Raw genomic sequence first — 21,838 nt, 5'->3', positions numbered from 1 at the left:
CCTGCCTTCCGATTGGTCCCCTCTCGGGCGGAGGCGGGCCCTGCGGCCGTTGATTGGCTGGCGATTCGGAGCGCAGGCGCGGAATAGGGCAGGGGCGGGGGCGGCTGGACCCGGTGGGCTGAGGGCAGGGACAGGGCGTCCGGACCCTGCAGGTGGCCGCGGCAGGAAGATGGCGGAGCTGCGTGCGCTCGTGGCTGTCAAGAGGGTCATCGACTTCGCCGTGAAGGTGATCGGGTCCCCCTGTGCCCCTCGACTGTGTGCTTCCGGGGTCACGAGCGTGCACCTTATGGCGTGGGGGGAATCTTCTCATAACCTCTGACCTCTGCCGCTCTTATCCCAAAAGTCAAAGTCACACCTGAGGGCAAAGAACAAGGACTGAGGTTCAGACATCCGGTCGCTGCTCACTAAACCCGGCCCCTTTGGGGTTATGACCCTGTTTCCCCGGTTCTGGAGTCACTGCCTTAATAACAGCGTGCAGGACGAACTACTTTCAGTGTTTCTCGGCCTCATCAGGCTCTGGCCGTACACGGTAGGGGTGTTGCCGCCAGGCCTCTTGGGATATTCCCCCCTTGGGGTCCAGGGACCCAATGCTGCCGGTTCCTGGCTCTTTTCCTTTGGGCTCTGTAGCCCCTGGGTCTTTCTTGGGCCTAGTCCAGCCCCAGCCCTGGGCCCTGGCCTGAGATGTCTGGGGTCACGTCCATCTCCCCCACCAAGCAGGCCCACGTGCGACTCAGCTCTGCGTCGCCCAGCACAGGGCCGGGCACACGGGTGGAAGAGTGAATGTGTCCTCGTGTCAGCTCCTGTCCCTTCCCAGCATGTGTACTGCCTGCCCCTCCCACAGCGCTCCGGGCCCCCAGCACTGCATCTTGTCTCACTGGAGTGTCTGAACAAATCAATTATTCAGACGCGACCACCTACCTAATTACCAAGCTGGACCCGGGTACCACTCCTTCCCACACCTGTCACAGCCCATCAGCTCTCAGCCCGTCCCTCCTGCCCCCTCTGTCTCTGCACTGTTTTCTCTTCTGCATTCTCACCGCCGCAGCAGTTCAGGCCCGTCTCCGCCCAGCTGGACTCTTGCCCCACTTTCCCAGCCCCTGAACCATCAGGGGTCTCCCTGGAGCTGGCCCTGCTCAGAGACCTCCATGCTCAGAGACCTCCATGGCTCCCTAGCCCCTCCGGGCAAAGCCTTACCCCCCAGCCTGGTGTTCGAGACCCTTCATGATCCGGCCTCGGTCAGCCCTCTGCGTTCCCTTGATCCTTGCCCTTTGTGCTTCCGTAGTTCCAACTACTTGGACCTTCCTGGCAGAGGCTACTTCTTGCCTTGGGACCTGGTCCCTGCCGTACCTTCTGCCTGGGCGCCCTTCCCGCGTCACCCTTCTACTTCTGCTTCTTATCCCTCCCTGGTCTTGCCTAACTCCGACCTGTTGTTGTGTCAAAGTATAGTGATTCTCCCGCATCACCTCCTCCAGGAAGCCCTCCATCCCTCAGGTTACCTTGGTATGTCTCGGTGCTCCTCCAGCCCCCTGGGCTTGCCTTTCCCATCTCTGCCTCCCCTGGGCTGGGATCCTGTTTACCCAGATGTCACCACCGCCTCCCCCCCTCCCCCGCCCCCGACACACACACACCCTAACCGGCTGGCAGCTCCTTTTCAGGGCATACTGGCTCTACCCACCTCCTTCTAGTCTTTGCTCAAATGTCACCTCTGTGAGGTCTTCCCTGGCCACTTGCTTAAAACCACAGCCCCGTGGTCCCCGTCTGCCTCCCCACTGTATTTCCCCCACACTGTTCTCAGAGTGTGACCCACGGTGTGATTTACGCTTTCTTGCTCTGGTCACTGTGTCCCCTTTTGGGATTTGAGCCATGAGGCTGGTGAAGCTTAGCGTCCAGGGCTTCTCCCGAGGGGGAGAGCCTGCCTGGGGTGGTCACTGCTGTCTCAGCAGACACAGGGCTAGTCTGGTTCAGAGCATGGACCCAGCCCTGGGTCTGCTTCCTGCCGTGTAACCTCGGCAGAGTCGCCCAGCCACTAGGAGCCTCGTTTTCCTCCTCCACGCGTTGGCGACGAAGATAGTGCCTGCGCTGCTAGGTTGTGGTGGAGATGAAATACGTTCTTGCAGTCGTGCCTGGCACGTGGTACATGCCGGCTGGCACCCAGCAAACGTCGTTACTATGGGTCGTAATACTAGTGCGAGTTTATTTAGTCATTATTCAAAACGTAACAGATGCTTTGCCCAGTGTGTGTGTGTGGGTGTCTCTGGGTATGTTTGTGTAAATGTGTGTGTCTGGGTGTGTTTGTGTGTCTGGGTGTCTGGGTGTGTTTGTGTCCATGTCTCTGGATGTGTTTGTGTAAGTGTGTGTGAGTGTTTGTGCTTGCACATGTCTGCGTGTGTGTTTGTGTATGTGTGTGTCTGGGTGTCCATGTGTGTCCGTATCTCTGTCTCTGGGTGTGTCTGTGTAAGTGTGTGTGTCTGAGTGTCTGTATGTGCGTGTCCATGTCTGTGGGTGTGTTTGTGTGTGTGTGTGTCTGAGTGTCTGTATGTGCGTGTCCATGTCTGTGGGTGTGTTTGTGTGTGTGTGTCTGAGTGTCTGTGTGTGCCTGTGCGTGTCCATGTCTCTGGGTGTGTATGTGTGTGTGTCTGAGTGTTTGTCCATGTCTGTGTGTGTCCATGTGTCTGGGTGTGTTTGTGTAAGTGTGTCTGGGTATCTGGCTGTCTGTGTGTGTGCATGTCTAGGGTATTAATAGGCACTACTTGGTATCCCAGTGTACCCAGTTCCCGCCAAGGACACATTTTCCATGAGGCTGGTGAAGCTTAGCGTCCAGGGCTTCTCCCGAGGCCCAGGAGAGGCCGGAACAGCTGTGTGTCATGGTATGACCTTCCCTTTGCTAAGGAGAACCCTCCAAGGGATGGTTCTGTGGGGCCCAGAAAGCCGGTTTGCCTCTCGGGGCGCCCCGGCCAGCCACGCCTCCTGTTGGTTCCGGGAACACATGGCTTTGCCCTCTCCCCCTCGCCCCTCCTGCTTTTGGCATGTCTGGCACCTCCTTATCACTCAGGTCACACGTGTCACCTTGGGGATGTATCTTCTCTGCCAGCCCCACACGAGGTGTCATGTTAAATGGTCTCAGTGCTGACTGCCACCTAGTGCCTTGTCAGCATCATCGCTTGCTGGCCACTGTCTCCCATCTGGCCTTGGCTGTCCTGGTCACTCTGTGTCCTGGTCACCCAGTGCCCTACCTCAAACCCCAGCATAGTCTCGGTGACGTGCGTGACAGAAAGTCTAGAGGACGGCACCAAACAGGAGTCCTTGAGCTGTGTCAGGGGCTCAGGGGAAGCTGTCAGAAGTCACTTTCCAGAAACCCACTGCGACACGGTGGGCAAGGGGTCAAGGGCCAGCACACCTACTTCTGTGGCTGCGCTTGGCATCCGGACAGCACTCATGTGGCTTCTCCAGACAGACTAGGGCTCAGGCTTCAGTCCCTTCACTGGCAGACAAAGGTGTTGACGGCAGTAACCAGCCTCCGGCTAAATGACGTAATGCACACAAAACCCCGAGCATTGCCTGCCTAGCTCAGGCTAGTTCTACTGAGTGTCAATACTTGCCCTTTGAGAGGAAGCCTGAGTGTTTCCTGCTGAATCATATTCTTCGATTTATAAAACATCATTATTAAACAAAAAGAGAGAGAGGCTGTTACTGATTTTTTAGACCCACCATTGTTTCCTGACTTATGTAATTTAATTAAACAGTGTTTTCGAAGCCGGAAATCAATTCAGGCTTAAAAGGTCTCTGGGAGCAGGTGAGCTGGTGGGTGTGCTTGGTGCCAGACAGTTCTCATCCCCTCCTCCTCAGAGTCAGGACTCTGGGGCCCCCCATCCTGCCAGAAAAGGGTCAGGCTTGGGGCCCTCCACCAGCCCCCCGGCTCACCAGCATAGTGATGGGGGCCACTTTCTCATTTAAAAGAGAGGGCTCCTGCGTTTTAGTTGCTATGTTGTTGATTAAGTGTTTGGATGGACAGGGGCAGGTTCTAACGTGAGCAAGTTCTCATTCATTCAACCAACAAGTATTTACTGTGCACCTACTATGTGCCAGGCACCTGCTATGTGCCAGACACTATGCTAGGGATACAGTCACAAACAAAATAGAAACAAATCCATGTCCTCAGGGGAGGCGGGGTGACATCCCAGCAGGGAGAAGATGGATTGTAAATTTTAAGTATAATGTGTGTCATTAGTCAGCAGTGGTCAGTGCTACAGGAAGGATTAAACAGATGCAGGGAGAGTTGGGGGGGTGCATTTTAAATAGGGTGCTTGAGGGAAGGTGGAGGGAGGCAAGGGACCAAGCCAGAGGTGCGTCTGGGGGATTCTGGGGAGTATGTAATGCGCCCAGCACAGGTTCTTGTATAAAAACGTGGATTCAGCATGTGGTTTTTGTGTTTCTTGAGAGTAAATTTATCAGTTCTGAAATGTGAGCCTTATTTTTTGGAGATAAAATGGCTTTTAAAATGGGATAATGATAATGACAGAAAATGATAGTTGTTTTTCTCTTTCTCCCCCTCGTCCTACTTCTTTTAATGTATCGGTCCAGGAGTGGGAACTGAGTGGGAACCCCAGTTTGAACCCCAGACCCCTGTCTCTGTCCTGTCCAGCTGGTAGGATGGACAGCCACACGCACCAGCCCCAGAGAGAAGCGTTCAGGGAAATAGAGAGAGAGTCGTAGTGTCCTCAGCTGGGCCCTGCAGCTGCCCAGGTCTGCTCTGGCCAAGTCTTTGCTGACAGCCACAGGGGAGAAGAGAGAGGAGGCCTGGCCGGGTCACGCGGGCTGCCAGCCTGGCTGCCGTGGGCGCAGCCGGCGCCCTCCCTGCTGTGCCAAGTGCCCACCAGAAAGCCGCGGTCTGCTTGACTCCCCCTCCTGCCTCCCCTGGCACCCCATCCAGCGCCAAGTTCTGCCCGCTGCACCTCCGGGCACCTCCGGAGACCCCCGATCCATGCCCTCTCCACCCGGCTTTGTGAGCCAATGCCATCTCTCTGCCAGTGACTCACACTGCCCAGCCGTCTCCTCACATCCACTCCTGGTGTTTTTCCAGATTTTCTCCACCAAGAATCCAGAGTGGCCTTGCCCAGCTAAGGGCCAGGACCCAGTGGGGGCTCAGTAAAGATGCAGTGTGAGAGGGAAGCTTCGCTGGCCCCCCACCTTTGCCTGTGCGGCAGAGGGAGGCCTTCGGTGCTGGTGTTTTCCAAAGGGGGTGGTGGCCGTGATTGTGAAGTCCATGTCAAGGGCTGGCAGTGGAGGAACAGCAGGACATCGCCAGGGCCTGGTGTGTGCCATGCAGGTGGGAGGGGGCGTCCGCCCAGCCACACAGCGTCACAGTGATGTTTGTATTTCCATGTAGGCATGTTATGTGTACGATACCCTTGGGAATGTCGTGGAATAAATGTATTACTCACTGTGGCTTATGACAAAACTGTGAGAAGCAGCCTTGCAGGCCCGAGGCGCAGCGATGGGTTGGGGTGAGCGTCGCTGGGGCTTGGGGAGCGTCTGAATGACAACCTTGGCACTCGCCCATGATGCCCATGATGCCGACTGCTCTGTCCCTAGACAAGGCCCTGCCCCACTCTGGGCCCCGTGGTCCCATCCCGTCTGTGCGAGGGTGTCGCCTCCCTCCCCCTGACCCCTGTCCCTTGTCTCCTGGCTGGGCAGATCCGCGTGAAGCCTGACAAGACAGGTGTGGTCACCGACGGCGTGAAGCACTCCATGAACCCCTTCTGCGAGATCGCCGTGGAGGAGGCGGTGCGGCTCAAGGAGAAGAAGCTGGTGAAGGAGATCATCGCCGTCAGCTGTGGGCCCGCCCAGTGCCAGGTGCCCAGGGCCCCGCGGGGGCTGCCAGGGCCCGGGCTCCTGGCCCCAAGGGGCTCGGGGCCCAGCTCCTAGATCTGACGGAGGAGGAGGCTGGGACTGGCTCCTGGGTCCCCCTGGGGCCAGAAGCCAAGTCAAGTCGCTTCTCTCCCTGTCAGGAGACCATCCGCACGGCCCTGGCCATGGGTGCAGACCGAGGCATCCACGTGGAGGTGTCGGCTGCAGAGGCGGACCGCCTGGGTCCCCTGCAGGTGGCCCGGGTCCTAGCCAAGCTGGCGGAAAAGGAGAAGGTGGACCTGGTGTTGATGGGCAAGCAGGTGGGTGCGCCCGGCCCTCACCCGCTCCGCCTCCGTCCCCACCCAGGGCTGAGCCGTAGGGCGTGACCACAGGGGGCTCTCCCCTGGCCCTCGATGTCCCTGGATGTCCCAGGCCGAGCAGCCTGTAACTCTGCTGGCCCCACTGCTAGAGAGTTGGAGCAGGACGGCAGGGTCGCTGGTGGTCCTGCCGGGTGACGGTGAATCCACAGGGGCCCTGAGGAGGGTTCATGTGGGGGTAAAGGAGGCCGGGGCCAAGGCTGACAGCAACAGCACAGAGGGACAGAGTGGAGGGACAGGTGACTAGAGGGACGGGGCTAGGGGCGGGGCCGCTGCCAGGGTCTGGAAGAACAGGCGAGAGGATGTGGGGGACACTGTGTGGGTTTGGGGCTTGCACAGAGACCTGGGGCTTGTGGAGGGCACGGGGACCCAGGAAATCTGTGAGCAGGGGAGGGGCGGGAGTGCTGTGTGTGGGTGCGGAAACCATGACTGAGAGGGGAGAGGCTGGAGCTGGCAGTTTGGGGAGGAGTCTGGGGGCTAGCAGCGCACTGGGGTGAGGTATCAACTAGAGCCTTCCCTGGCTCCTAGCAATCCTGACCAAGGCAGGCGTGCATCCCATTGGTCCCTATTGTGGACCAGGGCCAGCCTTCCGTGGGTGTGGCCTTCCCACCGAGTCCTCTGAGGACAGACCTTGTGCCCCCTCCCCAGGGGAGGGGCACAGGTGGGCCATGGGAAGAGCCGGAGACAGGCAGAATTCAGAGGGGAAACCGAGAGGCAGGGATGGAGGCTAAGGAAGGTCAGATGGTACGGAGATGGCACGAGAGGCTCAGACGCAGGGCTGAGGCCCCGTGGGGGGAGACGTGGGGAGAGATGGGGTTCCAGAGGGCCGGCCCCACCCCTCATAGGAGCCGGTAGGTCACTGGCTGTCCTGTCTGAGTCAGGCAGTAGAAAATAGACCTGACAGTGGGTGGTGAGAGCACAGGACAGGAAGGGGAGGTAGAGGCCTCACCAGAGGACGGGCTGAGAAGGCCAGGTCCGCGTGGAGCCCAAGACCAGGTCTACACCAGCTTCCTAGGACACGAGTGCTGCTGGCACGGCTGCTGGAGTGGCCCGCATCTGCCGATGGGTTTGGCTTCTGCCGTCCTGCCTGTCCTGGCTGTCAGGGACTGGCCCAGGGGTGGCCTGGTCAGGGCACTTCGTCCTGAGTGGCAGGATCACAGCTCAAGCTGGCTGAAGCCAAAACCCAAACTTATTAGCACACACGATACAGGCGTAGCTTGGTCCAGGTTCCATGTGCTGTGCAACCTGCTCCTGTCGTGACGTCACTCCCTGCATTTCCAGGCTCATATCCCAGCAGCTTAGAGGCCCCAGCGGACAGAGAAGAGCCTTTCCCGAGGGCCCGGGTAAACTCCCAGGGCTGCCTCCTCATTGGTCCAGTTGGAGTCATGTGCCTGTCTGAACCAATCACTGGGCTGGGGGACAGAACGTTTCCATTGGCCCAAACCCTGTATATTCACTTTGAATATTTAAATGGGGCAAAGATTTGGCACTGGGGGTACCAGGTGCTCTCGTGTGCCCCAGGTGAGTGACTACCCGTCCCTGGGCTCCTGTGAAGGATGGGATCCTTCTAGACAAGGAGTTAGGAAACTGTCTGTGGCCACCACTGAGTCTGTAAATAAAGTTTTATTGGCACAGCACCACCTCAATTTGTTCACATAGACGTGTGCTGTCTATGGCTGCTGGTGCACCAGGCGGAGTGGGTTGCTGTGACAGAGACCAGGTGATGTTCACTATCTGGGGCCATGATAGGAAATGTTTGCAAACCCCTGTTCCAGACAGGGGTCCCCACGGTGTGTGAAAAGCCGCATCGTCACAGTCTCGTCACAGTCCTCCCTCTCTTTCCACTAAGGCCATCGACGATGACTGCAACCAGACAGGGCAGATGACAGCCGGATTTCTGGACTGGCCACAGGTGAGGCTGGAGTGGGGAGCCCCCGCTGAGGCCGAGGCTGGGAGCATGGACTGCGTCCCCCCTCATCCCCACCCTTCTGCAGGGAAGTTGCTGCAGCATGCAGGAAGGGGGGGCTGCCAGCTGGGACCCTGGCTTCCTCCAGTCTGTCACATGCTCCATACCCCGCCCCCAACCTATCAAGCTCGCCCCTGCCCGGGGCCTTTGTACGTGCTGTTCCCGCAGCCTGGAAGAAGGTTCCCACAGGTCACCCAGGGTTTTTACCCCTCTCCTTCCAATAGACACCCCTCAGGTATCGCCCCTCCAGGGAGGCCTTCTTCGCCTCCCTTCCGTGAAATACCCATGTCCCTTCCAGATCCCAGTTTCCCCAGTCCCTGCCCATACCAGTCCAGTAATAATGCAAGCCACACACGTGACATGAAATTTTAAATTAAAACTTAAAAAAAAGAACAAAGAAACAGGTAAAATTAAATTTAATAATCTACTATTTAACTCAATATATCTAAAATATTTGAACATATAATCAGTATAAAAATTGAGCCATTTTACATTCTTTTTGCATGAAATTTTTGAAATCCAGTGTGTATTTTATGTCAATGGTGTATCTCAATTCAGATGCCAAATTTCCATCAGGAATACTTAGCTTAGATTCCTAAAATTCACAGTTGAAGAGGTAGATTCACACACTTAAGTCGTTCTAAACAGGCTTACACGTTTTCCAAAAACTGCATTGAGGATCATTTCTTTTTAAACAGCTTCATTGAGATATAACTGACCCTCAGGAAACCGCACACATGTAAGGTGTACAGTTTGGTGACCTTTGGTATAGGAGTGCACGCCGTGGAGCCATCCCCACCATCCTGACCATGTGTCTCACCAGTTTTTAAATTTAAATAATTAGATAAAATGAAAAATTATGGATCTCACCAGCCGTGTTCCACGTGCTCGAGGGCCACACATGGTCAGTGGCAACTGTGCGTTCTCCTTGGTTACGGGTGGCCTTCCCCGCCAGAACAAGTGCCCCCAAACCCGGGACCTTGTTGGTCGTGTTCACGGGGTATCCCCAGAGCTCACGGGGCATTCGGAGGAGACTGGGACTCGCGAGATGTTCCAGCCAAGACTTGAAAGACTTGTCCAGCAGCTAAGCGAACGAGCGAGTGGGCTGGTTGGACAAAGAGGGCGTAGGCACGTCAGGAAATGATAATTCAGGACCGAGGGATGAGGGGCCTTGGGCAGAGGGCAGGCACTGAACCAAGGAGATGGGGCCTCTGGGGACGTGAGGATGAAGGTCAAACATGAGGCTGTTGTGGACCCAGCAGAGGGGCCTTGAAGGGAGCTCATGGGGACAAATGGTGGGTAGGGGACAGCATGACATGGAGCCTAGAACCAGGGTGCTAGCTTCCAATTGTGCCGGCTGTGGGTGGCAGTGGACGTGTCTTTGCCTCTCTGTCTGCCTCAGTTTTTTTCATCAGTAAAGAGGGGATACTGCCATTCCCGATGGTCCTGTGAGCATTGGATGCCCTAATGCGTTTAGATTGCTCAGAACGGCGCCCGGTACTCAGTACGTGCTCACGATGACCAGAGAAGGGAGGCCCAGGAGGCGGGCTTGGGATGCTGGGCCCTACACCTTGGCCTCCAGTGAGAGAAGATGCCCTCCTCTAGTTTTTCGAAGTTTCTTTCTCTGGCTTCCTCCTATTTCGAACTCAGTGTCTGAAGGGCACCTTGCCGGACACACTGTCTTTCATCTGCTCCCCCGTGCGTGTCCTTGGTACTGGCCCGCCCTGAATTAACCTGCCCACTCCCCCCACACTGTCCCCACCCAGGGCACCTTCGCCTCCCAGTTAACGCTGGAAGGGGACAAGTTGAAAGTGGAGCGGGAGATTGACGGAGGCCTGGAGACCCTGCGCCTGAAGCTGCCCGCTGTGGTGACCACCGACCTGCGGCTCAACGAGCCCCGATATGCCACACTGCCCAACATCATGGTGAGGACTCAGCAGATGGGTGGCTGAGGGCCTGGTTGGGGGAGGTCACTGAGGGCCTGGGAGGTGAGTGAGTGTTGCAGGCCCAGTACCTCCCTGGTGGTCAGATGGGAGGAGACAGGATCCAAGGGACATCTGGCTTTAAGGAAGGGTCACTGGTCATTTTGGCTAACAGAGGGTTCACTGGGTAATTTCTACCAATAATGATAGTTTGTGGCGGCTGTTTTGGCCATAAGGATGGGTTTGCCGTTTATCTCAGCCAATATAAATGCTTCACTGGACTGTAAAAAGGGTCAGTTCAACCAACGGGAACAGTTCATTGAGTAATCCTAGCCAGATAAGGAGGATTTATTGGGTCACATCAGCCGACAGGGAGAGTTCAGTGTGGCATCTTAGCCAACAGGGTGGGTTCTGTGTCAGCTCAGCCAATAGGGAGAGTTCGTGTGTTATCTCAGCCAATAGGGAGAGTCATGTGTGTCATCTCAGCCAATAGGGAGGATTCAATATGTCATCTCAGCCGTTAGGGAGAGTTCCGTGTGGTCAGCTTGGCCCAAAGTGCACAGAGTTATTACTGCCAGAAGATGAGTTTGCTGGTCATTCCAGCCAATGCTCAGCTTCCCAAGCTGGCTGACGACAGGACTCCCACATGGAAGAGCTTCCCAGGAAATCCCAGCCAACAGGGATTATCCACACCCAGTGTGGCCTTGTCAGAGGTCCCCGTGTCCTGGCCAGTGGGTAGGCTCAGAAGGGTGTGGCCGATGGGCGTAGCCTTGCAGGTGGTGCTCCCCGCTGTGGGCTGCCAGAGGGTGGGCTGCGGCCTTCTTGGCAGCCCTGTGAGCTGGGACTTCCCGTGTGTAGAAAGCCAAGAAGAAGAAGATCGAGGTGCTCAAGGCCGGGGACCTGGGCGTGGACCTGACCTCCAAGCTCTCTGTGGTCAGCGTGGAGGACCCGCCCCAGCGCACAGCTGGCGTCAAGGTGGAGACCACGGAGGACCTGGTGGCCAAGCTGCGGGAGATTGGGAGGATCTGAGCCCCTCCAGGAAACTTGGCAATAAAACTGACTCCTGACGTCTGTCTCTGTTACCTCATTTCATGGACACCGTTCTTTGATTCATTCAACAAACATTCATTTAAGTTTCCTGTGTGCCAGGCCCTTTGCTGGGTGACGCTGGGTGAGTTATTTCCAGTCCCAGTGCTTGAGAAGCTTCCATGTCAAAGAGGGGATGGACGTGGGCATGAGTTGGGGTGCTGTGTGCTGTAGGAGCAGGCGGGCTGGGTGCTTGGGAACCCACAGTGGGCGTCTGACCTGCCCTGTGGGGTCAGAGACTTCCCAGGGTGGCATCGAAGGCGAACCTGAAGGACAAATGTCATTGAGGTACAGGAGAAGGGCTTTCGTTTGCAAAGCATTTGCTGGAGACTCCGGGTGCCAGTCCCCTGCCGAGACTTGAGGGGACAGGAGTCCGGAAGCTCTTGATTCTGGTCGGAGGGATAGACAAGCAACAGACCATCGAAACCTAGTATGGGGATAAAGAGCCGGGGGGCCCAGAGTTGAACTCAGTGATTTCAGATCCTAACTGGCACAAGCCGCAGGACCTGGGGTGAGTGAGTTCGTGTCCCTGGGCTCATTCCCTTGTGTGGTTGCCGGGAGTAGGGACAGTTAGTGGGCTGGTTAAGGGCCTGGGGCCTGGATCCCAAGGCCAGCATGCAGATGCCAGCCTGGCCGGTCTGTGCGTCCAGGGACCTTTGACAACGCCCTGCTATGAGCCTGGATTTCTTCATGTGACGTTGGTGACAATACCTGCGATCTGGTCATCTGTCACGCGAGGACCTAAACCAGCAGCCATTTATTTTACCCATAAATCTGCAGTTTGGGCAGGGCTCAGCAGAGATGGCTTGCCTCTCCTTCATGCAGCACCCCTCAAGTGGGGCCAGAGGGGCAACATCCAAGGCGCTCAGTCTGTGGCCTGCAGGCTGCTGGAGCTGTTGTTTCTAGCTGGCTGCCGGCCACCAAGGACCACGCCTCCTCTTCATGGTGCTGCTTGAGCTTCCTCACAGCATGGCAGCTGGGGCCCTGGAGGGAGTGGAATGTGCGTCTCTCAAGGCCCGGATGCAGAGATACGGGGTCACTTCCACTGTATTCTCTCGGTTTCATGGTCATGGAGTGTACCCTGGTGCAGGGATTGGGGACAGAACCTCTGCTCCTTCGTGAGAGGAGGGTCGAATTTGCAGCTACAAAACCTGCCGCATGGGCTTTTGAAGGGTTCATGTGGCATCCTCAGAACCACACCTGACACAGAAAAATAGTACATTCTCACTACATACTGTTACCATTATCACCGGCATGGCGAGAACCGTGCCTGGGTGAGCTCAAAGGATGAGGAGCTGAGCAGTGGCACCGAGGTCAGCATGGGGTGGTGGAAGCTCTCAGAAGGAGTGAGCAGCCTGACCATCTCTGGCTGAGACCCAGCTTCTTCTTGGTGTGCAACCTCCAGCAGTTCCCTTGACCCCTCTGAGCCATGGTCTCCTGGTTTATAAACACCCGGCTCACAGGGCGTTCGGAAGGGTTCAGCCCAATCATACCTGGGAAGCATTTTTTGCACGGTTCCCGGCACGCGATAAGTGGTAATTACTATTTTCGTTCTTAGTAAGAGACTTGAAGAACAAGTTGTAGAGGCAGCCTGGAAGGGGGTGGGGAGCGAGGGAGAGCATTCCAGGCAGAGGAAACTGCACCTGCAAATATGGGAGGGGGGAGATGAGGCCTAGGGATGGCAGGATATTTGAAGAGTAAGGCTGGAGTGGGGAGGGCAGAGAGAAGCAGGGGCAGAGGGATGCAGGGGGCAGAGGGGTGCAGTGGGGAGGAGGGTTGGGGTTCAGAGACTGACAGCACTGAGGGCGGGGAGGGGAGAGGAGGCTTCCAGCCCCTGTGTAGATGGTAGAACCATACTTGAGATGGAGAACCCAGACGGAGGGGCAGGTCAGAGGAAAGGCACTGAGTTTAGTGGGATGCAGAGCGTGGAAGCTCTGGGGGACACAGAGGTGCAGGTCTGGGTCTCAGGAGATTGACCGGGTGGGAGAAAGCCACTTGAAACTTAGTCCTGAGGGCACAGGGAGCCATGAAAGGGTTTGGACCAGAGGAAGAGCAGGGTCAGACCTGGGTATCTAAGGCTGCAGGCAAGACAGGGCGGACCTATGGGGAGAGGAGGAAGCCTCCGCTCAGACTAAGGCCATCGGAGGTGGGGCTCTCTGAAAGCTCACCTCACCCTCCTCCAGGAAGTCTTCCTGGCTTTGCTCCCATCTGTCCAGCTGGGACTCGGCACTCACCATCTTCCCCCCGGGGGGTGGGGAGGGTGGGGTTTGGACTGGGCCACCCCTCAGATGGGACCAGCTGGTGAGTACCAGTGGGGTGGGGTGGGCTACTCAGCCACCAGCCTGATGGGTGGAGGGTCCCGGTGCCTCCCACTGGGTCTGGCTCTCTCCCCGCCCAGGAAGCTACCAGTCCTGTTGGACTCGTCCTTGGATAGCCGGGTGCAGGCCGAGTGTCACTACGGTGAGCTTGGGGCCAGCACCATGGACCCCTCTCGGGCTCTTCCGCTCTTCCTGCTCCTGGGTAAGACCCCACCACCCCAGCCGCTTCCCCACCAGTCCCGCCGGCCGCCCCCCCCCCCCCCCCCCCCCCCCCGCCCCAACACCCCTTCCTCTCCTCTGCAGCCTCCAGAGGAGGGGTCGCCACCCTCGGAGCCTCTCCAGGAGTTCAGCGAACCAATTTCACCTCTGACTCAGGAAGCTCTTCCCAGAGCCAGGGCGCAAATGTCCCCTCCACCAACCCCCCGGGCTGGGAATTTCCAGATCAATCTCCAGGTTCAAAACCCACAGCTGGAACCCCCCATTCCGAATGGTTTCCCGAGGCCAAGGATTTGAACGACGTGCCTGGGTCCTTCTGGGCAAATGCCTCTGCAGGGGATGGACAGTTGGGACCAGACCCCACCTCCTCTGGGGGCCCGGGTCCCCAGGTGTTTCCCGGTATCTCGGTTTCTCCAGTTCCTGCCGAGGACACAAAACCCCGCTTCCCTGTTAAAACCCCAGCTTCGGATGTTTCCCCTGGTAGTAAGGTGTCCGTGGAGGACCCAGGGTTACAGTTGTCCCTCGGGGATCCAGACTTTAAATTCTCCACCCATGGACCCGACCCCAAAGTCCCCACGGAAGCCCTCCCAGGGCCCGGCTTCCCCCAACAGGTGGGGGGCCCTCTCGCGGTGCTAGTGGGGACTACCATCCAGCTCCCCCTGGTTCCAGTCCCCAGCCCTGGGCCCCCTGCCCCTCTGGTGGTCTGGCGCCGGGGCTCCAAGGTGCTGGCAGCAGGGGGCTTGGGGCCGGAGGCTCCTCTGATCAGCCTGGACCCGGCTCACAGAGACCGTCTGCGATTTGACCAGGCGAGAGGGGGCCTGGAGCTCGCCTCTGCCCGCCTGGAAGACGCTGGGGTCTACACAGCCGAGGTCATCCGGGCCGGGGTCTCCCGGCAGATTCGGGAGTTCACGGTGGGCGTATATGGTAAGTGGGCCCCGGGGTCCAGAACGCAGGCGGTAGCGGCTGCTGTGCCAGACCTATGGGCAGGTCCCGCTGTTCCAAGGATGGGGTCGGCGCGCAGGGCAGAGAGGACTTCTGAGCCGGAGGGGGTGGGGGAGCAGGGAGGGAGGAGAAAAGGGTCTGGAGGCCAAGATAGGACACCTGAGGGAAGCTGGACCTGGGGATCAAGACTCCCGGGGGCTTGCACTCCAGAGAGAGAGCTGGAGGCTCATACTCATGGATCCGCGAGACGAGCACCACTGGGACTAAGAGGAGGCTGCGGCTGGACCTGGGAGACAGGGGGGGGGGGGCGAGGAGGGGCTGGGGCTTGGAGCCCTGCGCCTAAGGGACGAGGAAGCCCTGAGTCCTGAGCACGTCCCCCTCTCCCAGAGCCCCTGCCCCGGCTGTCGGTGCAGCCCGAAGCTCCGGAGACAGAGGAGGGGGCTGTCGAGCTCCGGCTGCGCTGCTTGGGGTGGGCGCCGGGGTGCGGGGAGCTGAGCTGGAGTCGCAACGGACGCGCCCTGGAGACAGCGGACCCGGAGGCAGCGGAGCCGCTCCGGATTCGAACGGAGGGTGACCAGCTGCTCATCGCGCGCCCTGAGCGCAGCGACCATGCCCGGTACACTTGTCGCGTCCGCAGCCCCTTCGGACACACGGAGGCCGCGGCTGACGTCAGTGTCTTCTGTGAGTTGGGGGATGCCTTGGCGCGGGGCGGGGCCCTGGGGGCCCTGGCTTATGAGGCCCTGGGAAGGGGGCTGGAGGTGAGTCCCGGGTGGCGCCGACTCTCGCCGTCCCGAACCCCTCCCTCCACCCAGACGGCCCGGATCCTCCGGTCATCACGATCTCCTCTGACCGCGACGCCGCCCCCGCCCGCTATGTCACCGCGGGCAGCAACGTGACTCTGCGCTGCACCACCGCCTCGCGGCCGCCTGCCGACATCGCCTGGAGCCTGGCGGACCCCGCCGAGGCCGCGGTGCCCGCGGGCCCGCGCCTCCTGCTGCCCGCGGTCGGGCCGGGCCACGCCGGCACCTACGCCTGCCTCGCGGCGAACCCGCGCACCGGCCACCGCCGCCGCTCGCTGCTCAACCTTACCGTGGCGGGTGAGCGTGGCGGGGGCAGGATGCAGGGGCGGGGTGCCGGGAGAGAACCCGCCAACGAGGAGGGGCGGAGGCGGAGGGAGGGGCCACTGTGGAGGGGCAGGGCCTTCAGGGAGGGGGGCGACGGCATGCGGTGGGAAGGGCCACAGCGGAGGGGCGGGGCTGGCATGTAGGGTGGGAGGGGCCACCGCGGAGGGGCGGAGACAGAATGTGGGTGGGGGGGGCCACTGCGGAGGGGCGGGGCCGGCACGTGGGGTGGGAGGGGCCACAGCGGAGGCGCGGAGACCGAAAGGAAGAGAGCAGGGAAGGCAGAGTTTCTTTGTAAAGGAAGAGGGGATACCCATGAGAAAGAGTGGAAGCAACCCAGTGCTGGGACATCTGGAGAAGGGGCAGGGCTAAGTAAGGTAGGGTTGGGGTGAATGCGTGCTGAGACCTGGCTAGAGGGGAGACGGGAGTGAAGCTGACCTCTCGCTCTCTCCGTCCTCTCCACAGATCTGCCCCCCGGGTCCCCACAGTGCTCAGTTGAAGGGAGCTCCGGGGACCGCAGCCTCCGCTTCCGTTGCTGGTGGCCTGGCGGGTCCCCTGCCGCCTCTCTGCTTTTCCAGGGTCTCCCCGAAGGTATCCATGCGGAACCGATGCACTCTGTGCTCCTGGCGGTCGTCCCCGCCCACCCCCGACTCAGCGGCGTCCCCGTCACGTGCCTTGCTCGCCACCTGGTGGCCACGCGCACCTGCACTGTTACCCCAGGTGAGAGCGACTGGGACTTCTTTCCTATTTCCAGAGGAGGATGGGGGCATTTCTTCCCTCCTTTAGGACATGAGAAAGGGAGACTTCCCAACTCCAGGAAAAAGGATTTATTTATTATTATTATTATTATTATTATTATTATTATTATTTTGTTTTTTAGCTCTGCAGAAGGACCCAGGGTTTTCCTACATGTCAGGCGAGGCAGGGACAAAATTTCTTTCCTGGGTCCAGGAAAAGGGGTGACACCTTCTCACGCGTTCAGAGCACTAAGTCGTTGAGAATTACATGAATGTCCCAGCCCAGGACCTGGCCTCTGGCATGTGCTTAGTGAGTCCTAGTTAAGGAAAGGCGATGAGTGGCGCGAAGGGCTGTGGCTGAGGCTCTGAGCCTTCATCGCCGCTTGATTCGCCCAAGGGTGCGGGACTTCTTCTATGCCTCCAGGACAAGGTCCCGATCTCTTTGACTGGTTCTCTTGTACCTGCAGAGGCCCCCCGAGAGGTGCTACTGCATCCGATGGTGGAGGAGACACAGTCAGGGGAGGCAGAGGTGGCGCTGGAAGCCTCTGGCTGTCGGCCACCTTCCAGAGCCTCCTGGGCTCGGGAAGGACGGCCCCTGGCCACTGGAGGTGGGGGCCGGCTGCGCCTCAGCCAGGACGGGCAGACGCTCCTCATTGGCAACTTCAGCCTGGACTGGGATCTGGGAAATTACTCCGTGCTGTGCAGTGGGGTGCTGGGTGCTGGGGGCGACCAGATCACCCTCACTGGTGAGTTCTCATTCTTCCCAGACCCAAGCAGTCCTGATCCCCAGGCCCTCCCCCATCAGACCCAGGAGTCCGGGTCCCCAGCCCCTTCCCCTTGTAGACCCAGAAGTCTGAGTCTTTAGACCCTCTTTCCCAGGGACCTATGAGTCCAGGCCCGCAGCAGCCTCCTTCCCTCTCCCCTCCAGGACCCACAAATCCCGTCCACCCACCTTGATCTCCCTAGGACCCTCCATCTCCTCGTGGAGGTTGCAGAGAGCTCAGGATGCTGCAGTGCTGACTTGGGATGTGGAGCGCGGGGCCCTGATCGGCGGTTTTGAGATCCAGGCCCGGCCAGAAGGGCCTGAGCAGGGCAGAGCCAACACCTACAGGGACTGGGTCTCCCTGCTCGTCTTGGGGCCTCGGGAGCGATCCGCTGTGGTGCCCCTCCCTCCTCGGAATCCTGGAACATGGGCCTTGCGCATCCTGCCCACTCTGGGGGGCCAGCCGGGGACCCCCTCACCAAGCCGGGTGTTCAGAGCCGGTGAGTTGGGGCCATTGTAGCCTCCCCTGGCTGTTTCCCTCAATATGTTTCAGTGGACCCTTCCCCTCACCTGCATTACTTTCCTGGGGCTGCTGGAACGTGGGACCATGAACTGGGGGGCTTGAAAAAACAGAAATGTGTTCTCTCGCAGCTGTTGGAGGTCAGAAGTCCAAAACAAAGGTGTCAGCGGGGCTGCATCCCCTCTGAGACTATGGGTAGAATTCTTGCTCGCCTCCTCCAGCTTCGGATGATGTCTGTCAATACCAAGGAATTCTTGGTATTCCTTGGCTTGCAGCCATGTCAGTCCAATCTCTGCCGTGGCCTCCTCCTCCCTGTGTGTGTCTCTGGCTTATACTTGTAAGGACACCAGTCATACTGGTTAAGGTGGATCCTAATGATCTCACCCTGACTTGACTGGTTGAATTGCATCTCCCCAAAAAAAGGTGTATTGTCATCCCGATCCCCGGGACCTGCAAAGGTAACCTCATTTGGAAATAGAATCTCTGCAGGTGTAATTGAGTCAAGATAATCTGAAAAGATGCTATTTCTAAACAAGTTCACAAGCGCTGGGGTTAGAGTGTCAATATAGCTTTCTCGTGGGACACACAGGTCAACCCGTAGCAATCCCCATCTTCTAAGTATTGGATGTCTCAGTACTCAGACCTCTTCGCTACCTGTATGTCTCCCCAGTGTGACTCTATCCATTCTCTCTGCCTTGAATTTAATTATTACTCATGTGACTCTAGAAGGTCTGATCCCAAGCCTAGACTTTTCTTCTGAACTTCACATTCGAACAGCCACCTCCTTAACCTGGCTTCTTTATTTTTGGATGTCCAATTGGCTTCTCAAACTTCATATGTCCAAAACAGACCTCTCGATGTTTTTGCCCCAAACTGTGCCCCCCCCTTTTTTCCATCCTCCCTCCCCCCCACTGACAACTCCCAGTCTTCCCAATCCTGGATGATGGCACCACCCACATGCTCAAGTCACCTCTGATATCCCCAATACCAGTGGATCCTGTCAACTTTCCTTCCAAAATGCTTTCCCAATCCATCCATTTCTTTCCATCTCCACTCAGACGCCCGGGTCAGACACCACGATCCCCTCCTGACTCGACTGCAACAGCCGAGTCTTGTGAAGCCCCCCCCCCCACCTTGCCCTCCTACAACTAGCTCTTCATACGTAGGAGCCAGAGTCATACAGATCGGATCATGTTGCTGCTGACCTCCTCAAAAGCGTTTCATACATTCCTACAAGATCCCCAGGCTCTGGTCCCCGCTGAGTCCTAAAATGCCATCCTCTTTCACTTCGTATCTTCCACCCACACTGGCCTTCGCTGAACACAGAATTCTGACTCTTTCCTGCCTCTGAGTCTGCGTTTTCCATTCCCTCGGCTTGAAACATCCTTCACCCTGTTTAGCACGCCTGGGTTCTTATCCTCCTGGGTATCTGCTAATATGTTACTTCCTTGGGGACCTTCCCTCACCATCCTCTCTAAATGTCACCTCCCCTGCCATTATTTCAATCACGACATATTTATTTTTCTTCTTAGCACAATCTGCGATTACGTTATTTATTTGCTCATTCAGTTCTGATTTCTCTCCTAAAATTAATTCCCATGAGAGTCGTTATCTTGGTTTGCTCGCCAATGGATCTTCATCACCTGGTAGAATGCCAGGCCCATCCCGGTCTCTCAGTAAACGTTACATGAATTGAGCATGCTGGGTCCCGGGTTCCTGGTTTCTGAGCGGGTTGGGGCGGGGGGAGGGGTGGCTTGGGAGACAGGCCCTGCCTCGCCTCCTTCTCCTCTTAGCCTTCTCTTTGTCTCTTCCAGGCCCCACACTGGGCCCCGGGGCCATCGCTGGCATCGTCCTGGGCTCCCTACTAGGCTTGGCACTCCTGGCAGCACTTATACTTCTGTGCATCTGTTGCCTGCGCCGGTTTCGGGGTGAGTGAAAGGCCAACAGGTAGGATCCTTAGATAAAACTCCATTGGAGACCCGGCTGAGCCAATCAGCGCAGTTTCAGGTCATCCATCCCGCCTTCCTACCTCCATATCAGCCAATCATGCTAAGGCTCCACCTCAGCCCAGCTTCCCTCACCATTGATTGGGTCTGCGTGTCACGTGTTTCTGTTTCTCTTCTTCCTCTCTCTTTTTCAGGAGAGACTCTCAAGAAAAAGAAGCACCTCCCCTCCTTTTTCCCTGTGGTCCCCCCACCAGAAAAGAAGTTGCAGAGTGTGGCCGCAGTGCAGGCCCCACAACCTCTGCCCCTCAAAGTCCCGCCGGGGGACCCTAGCCCAACTGGGGCCCACCAAGTGAGTGTGGGAGCCCCCGTGACACCCTGTTTTTGTTGTTTAATCAGGGACACCACAGTCTGAATTCTCTTCCTCCATCTTTACTTGTTGTTTTACGTAAAATTTTATCCTTTTTAAATATATAAAAGTTGAACAGAGCTTCCCATGCAACGTTTATGGATTTTAAAAGAAGAGGTTACATTTTTTTCCCTAAAGGAGAGTAAGGTGGGACCGCCTTTATTTTTTTTCCCATAAAAATGGGCAAAACTTCCATTTTCTCTCTGAAATGGGGTGTAATTTCTTCTTCCCCATGACGTTGGGTTGTTTCATGTCTTACCTCTCCCAAGGGTGGCTAGACATGTTTTTTATTCCTTGCAAATGGAGGGAACCCAACTAATTTTTGAATAATGTGAGCTAGTGCTCTAGAAAAGAGTGAGTCATTGTCACGTCCAGGGTAACTGCTGAGGTTGTGCCTCACCCCTCCTCTCTCTTCCAGGCCACCAGCCCCAGTCCAGTCGTCTGTCCAGGCGGGGGCCCAAAAACCGTTCGATCAGCCACACAGGTGTGACCGAGGCTAATGGCCTGCTCTGCACAGGAATTTCTGGGTGGGACTTCCTGTTTCACCCCAGCAGCATGCAGGGCCTTCCTGTCCTGCTGTGACTGAAGGTTAGATCCCAAAAGTGGGACTTCCTGTCTTACTCTCTCACCTTGGAAGACTCCACCTGTATTTGCATAAGGATATGGGACTCTTGGGCTGGTGGAGATGCCCCACGGATCTCACAGTGTGGTTTGTAAACCACCCAGCAGGCGAGATATGCAGGCCTGCAGCAGACAGGCAGAGCCTGGACCTCGATCATCTCCTGAAAAGGCCTCCAACATCCCCTTCTGCCTCCTCCATCCAGGCTGCACCCGACCAGTGTCCAGCGTCTTCATTGTAAAACAGATCAGATCACATGTTCTTCTTCTCTTTAAACTCTTCTGTGGCTGCCCATTGCCATTCAGATACCGTCCAAACTCATCATGATCTTTGAGCCTAGCGCTCCAGCTTCCATCAGTCTCTCTGACTCCCCTTCCAGTACTACGACTCCAGAAGCAAAGGCTTTATTTCTGCCGCACTTTATTTTCCCTTCAGGCCTTTGCCTCTAGAGTTTCCTTTGCCTGGAGCACAGCTCTTTCCACTGTGTTGTTCATTTCCCAAGTGTAAAAGTGACTGTCACCATCTTAGAAGACCCTTCTCCAACCCCTGCCTTGGTTATGGGTTAAGTCCTAGAGACCCTGAACCTTTTGCTTCTCAACTGTAAATAAATCATCACTTGTTTAGCCTCTGACTTCCTCTCTGAGCCGAGAGAGAGCTTCATGCAGGCAGAGACCATGTTATTGTCTCCAGAACTTCAACAGAGCTTAACACACAGCAGCCAACCAATAAATATTGGTTAACTGATCAAACGTTTTGGTGCCAGGGAAGGGCTGAGTTTGCTGCTGCTCTCTCCAGCATTATGTCTTCCTTCTTTTTCTTTTTTTTTTTTTCAGCTGAGTTTTTTGGTGGAAATTTAGGGGGTGCATCAATGAAGATTCTTTTGGTTGGAAATAACAGAGTAAATGGTGGCAAGAAACACGAAGGTGGGTAGTTTCAAGGCTGGGTCAGCAACTTTGTGTCCCCCATCGAGAACCTGGGCTCATTGCACCATCCTCAGTGGGTTGGCACGTCGTCTCACGTAGCAGGACGGCTGCTGCAGCTCCGGGCACCAC

The 21,838-nt window shown here is 57.2% G+C and overlaps 2 protein-coding genes across 4 annotated transcripts; both read left to right on the top strand.

Moving 5' to 3' along the window:
• The first annotated feature begins 75 nt into the window (after window positions 1-75).
• Window positions 76-11,183, top strand: ETFB (electron transfer flavoprotein subunit beta). Of its 2 annotated transcripts, none has more exons than XM_016125742.2 (6): window positions 76-226; window positions 5,695-5,853; window positions 6,009-6,167; window positions 8,074-8,136; window positions 9,957-10,115; window positions 10,971-11,183. In XM_016125742.2, the coding sequence occupies exons 1-6, from the start codon at window positions 170-172 to the stop codon at window positions 11,139-11,141; spliced, it is 768 nt and encodes a 255-aa protein (XP_015981228.1). In that variant the 5' UTR covers window positions 76-169; the 3' UTR covers window positions 11,142-11,183. The 2 variants fall into 2 exon arrangements, with proteins under 2 accessions (XP_015981228.1, XP_015981227.1); XM_016125741.2 differs by lacking the exon at window positions 76-226 and adding an exon at window positions 257-529.
• Window positions 11,184-13,017: 1,834 nt separating this feature from the next.
• VSIG10L (V-set and immunoglobulin domain containing 10 like) lies at window positions 13,018-21,409 on the top strand. Of its 2 annotated transcripts, XR_001594520.2 has the most exons (11): window positions 13,018-13,718; window positions 13,820-14,656; window positions 15,062-15,355; window positions 15,487-15,771; window positions 16,261-16,515; window positions 17,000-17,278; window positions 17,499-17,795; window positions 19,630-19,743; window positions 19,956-20,110; window positions 20,586-20,755; window positions 20,897-21,409. XR_001594520.2 is itself a non-coding variant. In XM_016125528.2 (10 exons), exons 1-10 carry the CDS (start codon window positions 13,487-13,489, stop codon window positions 20,655-20,657), a joined length of 2,820 nt encoding a protein of 939 aa, XP_015981014.2. In that variant the 5' UTR covers window positions 13,018-13,486; the 3' UTR covers window positions 20,658-21,409. The 2 variants fall into 2 exon arrangements, 1 of the variants encoding a protein (XP_015981014.2); XM_016125528.2 differs by having other exon boundaries at window positions 20,586-21,409.
• Window positions 21,410-21,838: the final 429 nt, after the last annotated feature.

The sequence above is a fragment of the Rousettus aegyptiacus genome, unplaced genomic scaffold (genome assembly GCF_014176215.1).
Source record: "Rousettus aegyptiacus isolate mRouAeg1 unplaced genomic scaffold, mRouAeg1.p scaffold_m13_p_14, whole genome shotgun sequence".
Lineage (NCBI taxonomy): Eukaryota > Metazoa > Chordata > Mammalia > Chiroptera > Pteropodidae > Rousettus > Rousettus aegyptiacus.
This window is presented reverse-complemented; position numbering and strand designations above follow the sequence as displayed.

Bases quoted from the DNA above. Each gene is read 5' to 3' on its own strand.
- ETFB (XM_016125741.2), top strand. From the start codon at position 428: ATGACCCTGTTTCCCCGGTTCTGGAGTCACTGCCTTAATAACAGCGTG. The intron at 5,854-6,008 runs GTGCCCAGGGCC...TCTCCCTGTCAG, and splicing joins GTGGGCCCGCCCAGTGCCAG to GAGACCATCCGCACGGCCCT. The intron at 10,116-10,970 runs GTGAGGACTCAG...TCCCGTGTGTAG, and splicing joins CCACACTGCCCAACATCATG to AAAGCCAAGAAGAAGAAGAT.
- VSIG10L (XM_016125528.2), top strand. From the start codon at position 13,487: ATGGGACCAGCTGGTGAGTACCAGTGGGGTGGGGTGGGCTACTCAGCC. The intron at 17,279-17,498 runs GTGAGTTCTCAT...TGATCTCCCTAG, and splicing joins CGACCAGATCACCCTCACTG to GACCCTCCATCTCCTCGTGG. The intron at 19,744-19,955 runs GTGAGTGAAAGG...TCTCTTTTTCAG, and splicing joins TTGCCTGCGCCGGTTTCGGG to GAGAGACTCTCAAGAAAAAG.